This window comes from Protopterus annectens, chromosome 2.part1 (genome assembly GCF_019279795.1).
Source record: "Protopterus annectens isolate FY-2018-M chromosome 2.part1, PAN1.0, whole genome shotgun sequence".
Lineage (NCBI taxonomy): Eukaryota > Metazoa > Chordata > Ceratodontiformes > Protopteridae > Protopterus > Protopterus annectens.
In genome coordinates, this window is record NC_056729.1 from 514,161,519 (window position 1) to 514,176,429 (window position 14,911).

The 14,911-nt window shown below is 38.7% G+C and overlaps 1 protein-coding gene across 2 annotated transcripts in view; it reads right to left on the bottom strand.

Moving 5' to 3' along the window:
• Window positions 1-14,911, bottom strand: part of TMEM129 (transmembrane protein 129, E3 ubiquitin ligase) — a 240,818-nt gene that overhangs the window by 41,812 nt on the left and 184,095 nt on the right. The window contains exon 3 of one of the 2 annotated variants that reach the window (XM_044062304.1): window positions 5,143-5,302. The exons of the other annotated variant lie outside the window; for it this stretch is intronic. Within the exon in view, the coding sequence (XP_043918239.1) occupies window positions 5,143-5,302 (160 nt within the window). The remainder of the gene's footprint in view (window positions 1-5,142; window positions 5,303-14,911) is intronic. 2 annotated transcript variants of the gene reach the window in all.

Below are 14,911 nucleotides of genomic sequence, written 5' to 3' on the forward strand. Positions count from 1 at the left end.
ACTCAGAATTCCTCTTCCTGGATGACATGAAAATTAACTACAAGGACAAGGAAAGGAAATGAAAGGCATATATCTGCAATGGGTTCAGTAAAAGAACCAGCTCGGCAGATGGAGTACAGACTAAATTCAGAAATTGCATTCAGACTAATGGCAAAGAAGTTCTGAGAATTAGGTGTCCGTACGTGCATAGGATGTGTGTCTGATGTAGGATGCTGGGAAGATGCAAAGGCTTTTGTATACTTGCTAGATGTTACACTATCTTCAGCAGGATATCCCAAGAGTAAAAAGACTACTGCAACAGTGACAGAAACAAAATCTATGAAGGCTTTTTTTTTTTAAAGAAAAATCTATGAAGGCTTTTTTTTTGAAAAACAAAATGTTGAAAAACTGCTTCCAAGGGTAATAAAAGGACTATGGCTCGGTGGTGCAGTGTTACGTGAGAATGGTCATATTGACATAGGCATTTAGTGGGGCATAATGATGGACTCTGCCTAGCATATTGGGTAAAAGGTTACACAGACGAATGGGATAGTTGCTTCCTTACAGCAGGTCCTTACAGAACAGATGCTGGGAAATTACAAGACTGAGCGAAGTCTACAGGGCAGGGACCTACATAAAGAATTTCACATTAAACATTAAATAGCCAACAGTGCGATATTCAGCTGACAGATGGGGGTAAAGTAGGGCCGTTTTAATACAAAATTGGCCAAGTGCATTTATTGCATTTATGTAAACATGTTCGTCTGCAAATGCATTCTTTGCTTGCCATCCTGGTTTTGATTAATAAAAGAAGCTGTTGTGAAAAAAAAAGCATTGCAAATAAACAGCAGACTGTTAAACATGTCATTACTATACAGCTGTAATTGAAGAGTGTTTACAGAACTACTACACATTGACTATTTCTTAGCACTAAAATAGGTTAAATAGCAAGGTGTTCTTGTATTTATCATTTACAGTATATTAATCCTCACTTCGCAGCTATGCATGGGATAGGACTACCTCTGTTTTTTGTTTTTTTTTTGCAAAAACATTACAAACATCACACTGCTGTATTCCATTATTCATCTGTTATAAAGGATTGCTTTCAAGTGATTGTGCTTGACTTAGTGAAACAGACTGGCAAAATGGTTATTCTGCCAACAGTAAAATAATTGAAATATATACATATTTTACAACTGGAAAAACATTGTCACTCTCCATACTACTGTATTAAAATAATTAATATTAAGTAACATCAAAACAAAAGGTGTACAACCACTAAAAGAGTGAGCATTATGCCCTTGGTGATAAAAACTGTAAGAAATCCCTTGTAATCAAGCCGCTGCAATCCATTCAAGGACAAACTTTATCCATTAAAGTGGTTTATAATGGAAGGAGAGGTCACACAATTTCACACTGGTATGCATTTCTTGTCCGTGAAAGGGTACAGAAATCTATGAGAGTTTTAGAACATTACTAAACCAGGAACCACAAGCGAGTTAAAACACCAAAAACTTGCTACAATGCCCAAACTGACAACAGCTATTATCCAGGAAAAAACTTTTATTCCATTTGTTAAGTGCTTTTGTTCCTCTACATAGAACTTCTTCAGAATAATGAAAAACTCTATAAAATTACATTAAAAATACCAGTTCAAAAATCACATAATTAAAATTCATTACAATTAAATGCAATCAAATAATTAAGACCTAAAAGGCATCAATCAAGCATTATATTTTAATCTCAAGACAGAATTAATGGAGCAAGAATCATTGAGTCCCAGGTTACTCATGACATCTAACCTTAACTGCCATTCTAACGCACGTTTCTCCAAATGTTCTTCTATAATAGCTCCCCAGGAATCTCTACAAACCTGCTCTATTACCAAAAAACAAAAACTATGCATCCTTTCTTTTTCCACATGCTTAAATAGTGCATTTGTAGATTTACATTTATGTGGAGTCTGCATGTCCCCCCCGCGGTTGAGTGGCCCCCAAAAGACATGCGTGAATGGGCGTGCCTTCGCTGAAGGTTGGGCGTCGGGCTGGCAACTCGGCACCATAAAAATCTACTGTCAATCATTAGCGGACCGGAGTTCCGCTGTGGCGACCCCTAACCAGGAAAAAGCTGAAAAGACAAACAACAACATTTACGAGTATCAAACAAATGATCACAGATGCGCTCTCTAGGTTTCTGAGAAGTTTTTCCAACATAAAATGTCAGCCGCTGTTTGCATTGAGCGAAATATACACCATTGTGGAGTTAAAGAATACCTTCTATTAAGTTCATATATTATATTCCTAATCAGGAAACTATCTTTTACACTTATACAAGTGCCTTGGGGGCAACATCCACATTTAAAACATACTCTTACTTTTCATAAAGACATTATTCCTACCTCCTGAACTGTTAACATTCTCTGGATTATTCTTAAAAGATTTTGCCTTCCTACAAACTAAACTGGGCTTTTCACCCACTTTTTCCAATAGTCTTGTCTCCCAAAAATAAGGTGCAATTCTTATATAAAAGATTCAAAATACTCCCACTGCCAACAGTAAAACTAGTAATAAAAAGACCTTTTAGATCTATCACCTTTGTTCTTCCATGGGACCTCCAACATTAGCTGGTCAGTGTCAGGTAAAATTAACTGGTCAGTATTTTACTTGCATCAATAAGGGGCTTATAAAACTCATTCAATCTTTTCTTAATACTTCCACCCTGATATTCCTTACAAATTCAGCTAGATATCCTCTTTTATGGAACATTTATCATTAAACACACCAATATCAGAAACCATTCTTGCCAGCCACACTAGCTGGCCTTTCACTACTGCCTTCTTTTGATATTTAACATGCATACTTTTAAAATGTAGAAAGGAATTTGAGAATGTTGGTTTCAGATGTATGTTAGACCAATATTTCTATTTATCATAGTCTTTTCTTAACTCAACATCCAATTATGTAATTTTATCCTTATCGGTAGTATATGTAAATTTCAAAAATTCTCCCATATTAATGTATTCAATGAATTCTTGTAACTTAGTATGGAAATTATTTCATAAAATAAATATATCATCTGAAAATCTCATACAAAGGGAACAGGACTCCTTAAATGGACTATTCAAAATAAAATGTTGTTCCTAATAACTCATTACAAAATTAGCAAAAATGGGGGCACATACTTTCTTACTATTGATGTTACTATGATGTTCTTATTATTGATGCTTGTTGAATTCCTTTCTACATTATAAAAGTATGCATCAAAAACATCAAAAGACGGCAGTAATGAAAGGCCAGCTAGGCTGGCAAGAATGGTTTCTGATATCGGCATGTTTAATTATGAATGAGAAATTTTGGCTGGAATGTTCCATAAAAGAGGACATCCAGCTGAATTTGTAAGGAATATCAAGGAGGAAGTATTAAGGAAAAGATTAAATAGGTTTTATAAGCTTCTTATTGATGCAAGTAGATATGAAAATACTGACCAGTTAATTTTACATGACACTGACCAGTCCCAAGGAAGAACAAAGATCTTTTACTACTGATTTTACTGTTGACAGTAGGGGTATTCTGAATATTTTATTCAAGAATTGGACCTTACTTTTGGGGGACAGGACTATATTGGAAAAAGTGGGTGAAAAGTCCAGTATAGTTTATAGGAAGGCAAAATCTTTTAAGAATTATCCAGAGAATGGTAACACTTCAGGTGGTAAGAATAATATCTTTATGAAAAGTAAGGGTATACTTAAACATGGGTGTTGGCCCCAACGCACTTACATAAACATAAAAGACAGTTTCCAGATTAGGAATGTAATATAGGAATTTAACAGAAGGCATTCATGTAAATCATCAATGGTGGTACATTTGGCTCAATGCAAACACTGTCTGGCATTTTACGCTAGAAAGACTTCTCGGAAACTTAGAGAGCATCTACGAACATTTATCTGATATTTTTAATTGTAAATCTACAAATGCACTGTTTAAGCATATGGAAAAAGAAACCATGCATAGTTTTTGTTTTTTAGTTATAGAGCAGGTTCGCAGAGATTCCTGGGGAATTATAGAAGAACATTTGGAGAAACGTGAGTTAGAATGGCATTTAAGGTTAGATAATTCTGTCTTGAAATTAAAATAGTATAGTGCTTGATTGATGCCTTTTCAGTCTTAATTAATTGATTGAGTGTTTAAATGTAATGTTTCTAGTACTGGTAAAATTTTAATCATATGATTTTTTTTAAATGGTATTTTTAATGTAATTTTATAGTGTTTTTCATTGTTCTGTTCTGAAGTTGCTCCATGTACAGGAACAAAAGTGCTTAACAATGAGAATAAAAATTTTCCTGGATAGTAGCCGTTGTCAGTTTGTGCATTGCAGCAAGTTTTTGCTGTTTAATTTTTAGAAGATTTAAAAATATGAAAATCTGGTAGAAACAGAATGAAAAGAAAAAGAAAAAACACAACACAAAGAAGGAACCCAAACAGTATTCACATTTTTGATGCTCCCCTCTTACTAACCTAAGGTTGTTGGGGTCCACTTCATTGCTGTCTACCTTACTTGTGCCATCTGGGGGTAAAAGGGACACCAAAAACTGTCAATGTATGTTATTTTTTATCTCCCTACTGCCACCTGCACCCCAATGTCTGTGGACACTAACATAGGAACTGGGTGCTTGCTTCCATGTGTGCACCTCACTGTGGTTGTTTTTTTTTTTTTTTTGTACTCCTTCTGTTGTATGTTTGCTGCAAACAGGTCCAGCCTCCATGGAGGACTGCCTGGCACTACTGGCACTTAGCAGACAAAACCCCTGACCCTCAAAGGAAGGCAGGTGGTCATCTCTTCCCTATTAGGCTATCCAGCATCGAAGCGGCTACCTAGGTCACTGGCAATGCAAATGTCTTTGTCATCAGGTAGACACTTCATTATTCATTCACATACTATTTCTTTCTGTTTCAGATAAAACTCAAAATTAGTGGTTGGTTAACTAAGCACTGTACAAAGTACAGAGAATTACAACAGATGTGTACAGTACATAACTTAAAAATAAAAATCTGCTTGCTTTTTTTTTTTTTACTACAGATGGCAGTAACTAGACTGGACTGAAGACAAATTTTCCCTGGAGAAAAGAGATGTACATCATTAATACTGGTATGCAAAGCTTCTTACCTGATTGCTAGGTAGTAAATATCTTTGGTTCATTTCAACCTGTGATTTAAATGTCTCCAAAAACATGTCACTGAGTGTTTGATGGATCACAACATTTGCAGCATTTCGGATAGGTGCATGGAGCTTTTCACGTAACTCCCCATATTCTGTAGAATTCAATCTAAGTGTAAAAAAAAAAGAACTGCTCATTAGGGATACCTGAAAAACAGTTCTCCCACGTAACTAATTCTACCTCACATACCTCTCAACTGTCAAGATTTTCGCCTCATATTTTCAGTCTGTTCCTCATAAAATTTGCAGTTCCTGGCAAATCACTGAGGACTGAAGTCACTAAATAATTACAGACATTTGTGTTTCAGACTTTACACCGCTCAGAAAATGCATGCCTGGTGCAAAACTACTATTCCATCAACATTTCAGTTTATAACAGCAGTATTAAAAAAATGTCCCTATTTTTGGGCCTTTGTCCAAAATTATCGCACTAAGGGACTGAGACATATGCTCCCTCACAAAAGAGTTTAACAAATCATAAAGTATGCCATGCAAGCTACATCTTTTAATGCTTTGCTCTAGTTTTTGCCCTTCTCACACATAAGAAGATAAGCAGTGAGTAGGTTGCTGGTTATGCTGTGCATATCACTAGCTATTCTGCTATTTGTAAATGAGTTAGGAGTTTTCATGAAATGTCTGCTAAGATAATTCTGTGTGTATGTTATTGAAATTTAGTTGCACTATTTCACTGACTGTCTTGATTACCACTAGGAATAATGCCCAAGACAAAAATGCTGCAAACACATACTGTATCACTTAACAGAATAAATGAAATCAAAAATAATCCATTGCTTATGCAGTATATATGAAACATCAGGGAGTGGTTCAGAGGTACATTTTCTGCATGACTAACAGGCTGCCATTTAGTCTGTTACACAGCAAACGTGTGACTTTGGGATACGGTAAGGGAGAGGAAATTTAACATATTAAGGAGCACTTAAGTGGAAGGAAGGATAAGACAAGGAAAAAAAACAATTCTGAGACCATACGGTGTTTGGAAAGGAGACGGAAAATACGGATTTAATGAAATACATGAAAATCAAGATGGCAGCATGGTCCAAGTTTGCAAAGCAGTTACTGGGGATAGCACTCCTGCAACACCTGCTGTTACCAGACTCAGAGATTAAATATGGCAAACCAAGACCAATACTGATTAAAACAAAAAAAGGGGGTGGGGGCACTATGGCAGTTGTGACAACGAAGTAGAAAGTTATCAATGGCTCTCTGACTTGTATTTTTTAAACACAACTATTTCAATGCAGTCACCGAAACACTGTTTGCATTTTATACAAGTGATAAAGGAATTGAAAAAAGAAAAAGAGAGGGGGGACAGACAGAGATAGAGAGAGGGGGGACAGACAGAGAGAGAGAGAGAAAGGGAAGGAAGGAGGGAGGGAGGAAGGGAGGGATACACACAATCTGTCACTCCTGGTTACTGTATAGGTGTTTTGAAGCTGAAAGGTGCTTACATTTGATAGTTCTGTTGAAGCAATTGAGAATACAGACTTGCCCTACTAGAGTAGTCCAATTACAAGTCAAAAAAACATACAGGTTGTTAAAGTGAGAAATGTAAATGCTACTACAAAAACAGAGGATAAATTAGAGGGGAGATCTAATTAGTCTTTGGAGTTTTTTGTTTAAACACAATTCCTAGGACAAAACTGTGGGGTAGACTGGAAAGTATTACTTGATTGTATAACTTGGGGAAAGGTAAGGGTACATGCATTGTACGTTAACTGAAAGGTTTATTCAGTGGACAAACATGAAAGGCTGAGTATGGCCTATGGATGGGGTAAGCAATTTCATTTCATAGATTTATTTTTACAGATATTCCAAGAACAAGTCTTATGACCATATGACCATTCACACCTATATATACACACACACACACATATATATATATATATACATATATATATATATATATATATATATATATATATATATACATACACATACATACATATATAGACACACACACACACACACATATATATATATATATATATATATATATATATATATATATATATATGGATTCACTTCATCTCGAAACACTGAAATCTTCAATTTCAGTTTTTCAAGACCATGAAATTGAATCCACAAAACATCGAAACACCAAAACCGCGAAGCTCAAAACCGCAAAATTCAAAACACCTAAAACACAGCACACATCAGACCACACATATACCACAACACCCACATCACAACATAAACAAACAAAACAACACACATACACAAAACTACAACATAAATAAGCAATGGGGCAAGCCGCCCTGCACCCTCTACACCCCCTCTACTTACATATACTAACTCCAAAATCGCACAAACAGTGAACAAAAGCAAACATTGCCAACATACTGGCAGACAGGTTCAGTGCAAATTTCTCCCCTCCCTCCCCCCCCAAAAGGAGAAATATCTATCCCACCAGAGTCTAGCCTCCCAAACATCTCAGATGCCTAGGTGAGAGCTGCTCTCTCTAAAGCAAAAAACACAGCATCAATGGAACCGGACGGTGTCCCCGGCTGTGTGCTACACAAACTCAATGAGGAACTAAACCCACACATAAGGCTGCTGTTTAATCTTAGCCTTACTACAGGATACGTACCCAAAGAATGGCGTACGGCAACTGTGGTCCCACTCCAGAAAGGCGGTGCTTCTACGGACCCTGGAAATTACCGCCCCATAAGCTTGACGAGCCTTGTCTGCAAAGCTATGGAGAGGATCATAATGGAACTCATAAATAAAGACATTGGGGACCTACAGACACTGGATCCTACCCAATTTGGCTTTGTCAAGGGCAGATCCTGCCTCTTGAACTTGGTCGACTTTTTCGAAACAGTCACTAAGGCCATTGATGAGGGTAAGGCAGTTCACACAGCCTACCTTGACCTAGCAAAAGCGTTGACACAATACCCCACTGGCATCATAGAAAAGCTCACCAGCTTAGATGTAAACCCATACGTCACAAGATGGGTTGCAAACTGGCTCAAGGACAGAACACACAGGGTTAGAGTTGCTGGTGCCATGTCAGACTCTAAGCCGGTCACGAGTGGTGTCCCACAGGGCTCAGTCCTGGGCCCCCTCTTGTTCGGCATTTATTTTTCTGAAGTGCAGGCAAACATAGGGGGATTGTGGCTGACAAAATCTGCAGATGACTGCAAACTGGGCACCATAATTGTCACTCCATCAGACACAGACATCCTCCAGAGAGGTCTCATAGAAATGGATAACTGGTGCCAGAGCCATGGCCTTAAGCTAAATGCCAAAAAATGTATAGTCATACCCTTTGGGAAAAACAAGGTAACCCCTAATTACCACATAGGTGGTAATCCATTAAACACGGAAGAAGTTATCAGGGACCTGGGGACCCAAGTTGACAGTAACCTCTCTTTTGACACTCACATTGCCAAAGTGGTTAGGAAGACCTTCTACATTGCCCACCTGATCATGAAGGGATTCACATCCAGATCAGGAGAGGTCATTGTACCCCTGTACTCTTCACTTATCAGACCAATGATTGAGTACAACGCCCCATTCGGAATGTACCTTACCCGACACCTGCAGCAGTTGTAAGACCCCAAAAGTTCCTCACCAAAAGGATAAAGGGGCTCAAACATATGTCATACGATGCCCTACTGAAGAAACTCCAGCTCTATTCAGTCGCATACCATCTGCTCAGAGGTGATCTGTGCCTGACACACAAGGCCATGTCCAACCCGGAATTAATGGACATGCTCCACCTCAAAAAATCCAAATCCACCAGAGCCACGAGAGCAAGAGACTTAAACCTCAACACGGATATAAACAGGACGTGCTGGAGGGACAGATTCATCACCCAGAAACTCCCTACACTATGGAACAGAATCCCAGTCCATGTGAGGCAGAGCCCTCACTGACTCTGTTCAAGAGAAATCTTGACGAGTGGATGGGAGATCGTAGGTTTACCCCGGGAATCATCTCTGTGTCACTGCTGGACAGAGGCACAGCAAACTAATGGGTATAGTATTCTCATCCTAAGGGGTGGTGAAAGCCACACACACTCTGGCTAGGCTTATAAATGCCCTAGGGCAGATAGCCTAGTATGAACCTATGAACCAAACAGACACACACACACACACACACACACACACACACACACACACACACACACATACACACACACACACACACACACATCACACACCAGCACACTCAAATACACTCAAACTCCCACCCAAAACCCTTACAAAACACTCACTTACCTGACATAACACCTAAATCCACACACAGCACTGCACACCATCCACATACAATCCTGGACATTATGTAGCATAAAGCCATAACCGCGAATTCGAGATTTTCAAACTTCGACTTTATAGTCTGGAGATACTGAAATTCAACATGTCAGTATTTCAAGATTATGAAGTGTTTATAATATATATATATATATATATATATATATATATATAGACACACACACACACACACACACACACACACACACACACACACACACACAGAGGTGCTTGCCAGTGTATATTTTTATGATGATATTATTAAAGAAAGTTTGAGTAGCACAGCATATGGTAAAGACTTAACCATATGAAGACTTGTAGGCTTCACCTAGTACATAGTGATGCATCAAGTGTTACAGTAAATTATAGTTTGGAAAGGAAATAATATATGATAAAGTTATTAGTCAAACATTATTCATAGGGATATCAGCAGCACCAATCTACAGGGCATCAAAGTCAGAAGGAAGGGGTACTTCCACAGCAGCTTCTGAATGAAGAAAACCCCTCAAAAGCTGTACTTCTCCATACACAACCTACAATGAGAGATGAAGAAATGCTCACCACAGAAAAAGAGCAGCACTAAGGAAAATGAAGTCAAGGAAAGCAGTAAGCTCAGATGAGGTCATGACAGATATGATCAAAATGTTGAATGTGTTACGAGAGAAATGTCTCCTGAGGGTGGGAACTCCTAGCAGTAGAGAGCAAAAAAGCATGTGCCAGATGGCTGGAGATCAAGCATTCTAGTCCACTGTACAAGAACTGGCAAGTCCACTTAAAAAGCCAATTTAAAACGAGCCAAGGTCAGTTGTTCTTGAATAAAACAGAGATCACAAGGAGGAGGACTTTGCTTGTAAAGGGGTCTCATGTGCAACACTCCTTTGAGAAACTCTTTGGTCATAAACAAAGAAAAGAGGAACCTCCATAGGCAGACAAGCTGAAATGGCTGCAAGACACACCTTGATGGAAGGTTAAAACGAGTCAATTTTAAGCAGCTCACACAAATATTTGAAAACCAGTGATGCTACTTCCCTTTTGGGACTCCTGTGATTTACAAGGCACCAATAAGAAAATTCCTTCCACTTGCCAACATAAGCCTATCTAGTAGCATATTTTCAAGCCTCTTTTAGTACCTGTTGCACATCCTCGAGCAAAAGGTGCCTAAAAGGTATTAAAAATAAATTATCCAGGCCATCCATTATAGTTGATTGATGCTAGGGTGTATCAAACTCCCCTTGTCCCGTATGAGTAGATCAAGATTGTGAGGAAACCTGTGGTACTTGCTCTTGACCAACTGCATAAGAAGGGTGAACCAATTTTGCCTGGACCAAAATGGAGTCACCATAATGCTTTTTTTTTTTTAGGAATTCTTACTAAATATTTACAGTTACCTTGGAAATCATGAGAAAAGGTGGACAAACATACAGGAACATCTTTGAATAAGGGAATGGGTCTGTCCATGATCTGCCAAGTCTGTCTGCCACAATGTTTTGTTATGAGAGAATGTAGGAGGCCTGAAGAGTCAGAAAATGCAGATGTGCCAACTCTCAACCCATCACTGCCAACAATCAAAGAGGTTATGAGTTTGTACTCCCTTGTTTATTCAAATATCACATCACTTTGGCGTTGTCTGTAACCCCCTGTGTATAGGGCCCAGAGCTTCTTGATGGTGTAGGGTTTTCAAAGCATGAATCACTACTAGAATTCCCTTGATGTTTATTGTGCACTGGCATGCCTGAATAATCCCACAAACCCTTTTAGTCCCAAGGAAACTGCACCCCAAGCATAATCTTAAAGAGTTCATCTAAAAAGAATGAACTGGAATTAGAAGACAGTAAGGGAGTCCTGGATTGACAGACATATGTTCCCTCAACCAATGCAGTTCTCGCCTAACAAACCCCAACACAGGAATTTTGAAAAGTCCAAATGGTGTAGGTGCTGAGACTAAGAATTATTTTAAGTACCATTGGATTTTTCTCATGTGTAATCTAACGAGTGGTATCAGGAGCATCATGGATGCCATGAAGCCCAAAATCCTGAGAAATTCTCATGCAGGCGCCTGAAAGCTGGTGAGGAGAAACTTAGAGCTGCTGGTAAACTGTTACCTTTTCTTTTGGAAGGAAGGTCTTTCTCCTGAGTGCATCTATCAGATACCCCCCAAATAAATGTTGTGACAGGGAGTGAGAGGTGACTTGTGCCTGGGCTACAGAGCTGTCTCAGACCCTACCCTATGGAAATGCTACACATCTCAATGGGACAAGAGTCACTGACTCTAGGGATCTTAACCTAGCCTGTGACTTTAACAGGACATATTGAAGAGACAGACATGTCTCCCAGAGATTGCCACTCCTCTGGAACAAACTCCCAATTCATGTAAAAGAGCTCCTCAATGACCCTATTTAAGTACAACTTAGACAACTGGATGGGAGACCGTTACTTTACCCCCGGGGGTCTCACCTATGTCCCTCTTGGATAAGGGCAGTTGGTGCTGATAACAGACTCATGCTGCAAATATAGACCATACAACTTGGTCAATAAGGGAACAAGGGTATAAGGTGGCCTAGTAACCGCCTATGAACCTATAAGACCTTTCTAGGTTCAAGTGAAATCCCAAGAGAGACAGCAGGTTAAACACCTCTGTTAGGGACTCCAAACATCTGGAAGAAGACTGAACAATTAAGCAAGTTGTCTATATAAGGAAAAATGTGGATGCCCTACAATCTGCAGTGAGTCACCACTGGGGCTAGGTACTTTGTAAACACTTGAGATGCAGTGGACAGCCCAAAGTGTAATGCAGAGTACTAAAAATGCGATCCAGATACAGCAAACCTTAGAAATTTCCTGAAATTGTGAGCAGTGGGTTTATGATGGTGAGCATCTTTGAGATCTAGTGTTGCTATAAGACTTGTATTCTAGAAGCAGGATTATGAAACTCTCACATGGTACCAAAAATATCCTGGGATAAAAACCTTTACTCATGTGATTTGCAGGTACTGGTTCTATGACCCCTATTTTTAAGCACTGGTGGAAACTGGTCTGCCTGGTTTGTTGAATGTGGTGGGATTCTCTTGAAGGCAGGAGGAGGAGACTCCACCCACTGCCAAGTCAATCCTTCCTGAATAACCTTCAACACCCATCTGTCTGAAATCTTGTGACCTCATGGTAAGGGGTTGAGGGTCAAATGGTGTGAGTGAGGTAGAGAAAATGGGGTAAGAGGTGTGGGGTAAGGTTCCCAGTAGAGTCACTCATTAGCTGGAGCTTGACTCTTTCTGAGAAAGTTATTTTTTTTTTATTTGGTTTGGAAGAGTTGTTCTGCCATTTTCATATAGTGACAGAGGTATAGATAATTTTTTTTTCAATTTGTACTCTTTAAGGTCAGGCACTGCTGCTCCCACCCTCTTAAGCATCCACAAACATAGAACACACCCTGCAGATTAGTTTTATCTCATCTTTTGCACTGACGTCAGATAGACGCCACGGTTTCTTCTCCTACATCATCTCATGATGATCTAAAGATACAAAAGAAAAGGAATATGTTTACATTACCATTTTAAATTCAGCTACCATGCCTAACCACAAAAGAGCTACACAATGGTTTACAGCCGCCTTCCTGTTGCCATCATGTAAACACTATCATAATCTTTCTATTCAGTGGTACCATCTGATTCATGAAAAGATCAGACTGACATCAACCCCCCCCCCCCCTTACACACACACACACACACACACACACACACACACACACACACACACACACACACACACACAGACACACACACAACATTCTTGCAGTACAAGACCCCTTAAGTGACAAGAAAAGTACTACAATACAGCTCGTATAGGAGACCTGTGAATGGCAGGGCTACACAGAACTACCACACTGGTCTTAGTGTTAGTTATGTATATTTCTTCACAAACCACAAGATATTTTCAACCAGTACAGCATGCAATGTACTAAACAGAACATCAGCATAGCACCCAAAATGAATACATACAGCACAATACCAGACAAGGGCACCAAGTGTAGATAAACTAAATGTACTTTGAAAGGCTATATCTATTCTTTGGTATATCATTAATCTTTCAGTTAATAGGATACCTAGTTGCAGTCTTAGATGTGTTTTGCAATTCTATTCTTCAAGTTTCCACTGCAGCATACATTTGAGTTTGAGCCAATACCACTAACAGCTTTCAAACATAGCAGTACACTACATTACAAGAAAAAACACCTTCACAGACTTGTTAATAGAATGGAGACAAGCCTCACAGCATTGCACGCTTGCTTGGTTACGTGTTCTGGCCAAACGGAACACTCGAAATCTGGAAAAGTTGCAGGGGGATATCATGGCATTGCAAAATTCTCTTATGAGTGAGATTTCCCCTAGCAGATATCGGGAACTTTTTGCTGGTGTGAGAACAAGCGTGCAAAAGGTATAGGCAAATGTGATCGAACGTAAAAAGAAAAAACTTTTACGAGACATTAATGATTTTGAGAATAATTTGGTTTATACCTACTCATGCAAGGGGAGCAATAATGATGTCATTAAGAATAAACGATCTTTTTCAGTTACTCGCGATTCATCGGCGTCTTCTGGTGAGCAGAGTTTCACCAGAAAAAGTGTGTCCATTGAGGATATCAGTTTGGTTGACTCTATACATTCAAAAAACAGTGTGGGGACACAACAGCCTGTTCAGCAGTCAGCTCGATCGAAGAGACAATGTGGGAAGAACAACAGGTAATAGTTGGAGAACATATGCCCGGCCCTGAAGCAAACTTTGGACATTTAGATGCAGAGTTTGTGCTTGGACATGTTGTGAATGTTAATAATGATGTTAATGGCAGTGTTGGTAATGATTTTGCTGTCTTTAGTGATGGTGAAGGAGAAAATAGTATATTAAAAATTGTTAACTTATCTGACACTGCTATTTCTCATGATGTTAGAAACATACTGTTAAAGGGACCGAAATTCGTTTCCACTAGAATTCCATCACTTGCTAACATAATATTGGACATTAAAAAATGTTGTCGCAAGTTACATTAAGGGTATTTTTTCAAACTAAACAGAATGATGTCAGTCTTGAAGTACAACAAAATGTTGATGATAGTGTTTCTGATGATGACGAATTGTTGAACCTGAGTATTTACGATGGTGATGTGTTTTTAGAATGTATACAACTGGGTGATGGGATTATGGGTACTAGTTAAAGTTTTGCAATTGAAAATGAACCTTTTGTCACAAGTTATGGACACATATATATACCCAATTCAATTGTTTACAGTACTTTTATGCCACCTAGAACTAGTAGTGCCATTAACATCTTTGAAAACTTGCTGTGTAGTAAAGTTGAGAAGTATTACAGTAGATTTGTTAAGACTTTTAAGTCTTTTAATCTCAGTAAATCAGAATGGGAGGCAATACAGGAATTAAGGACCAATTTGGATA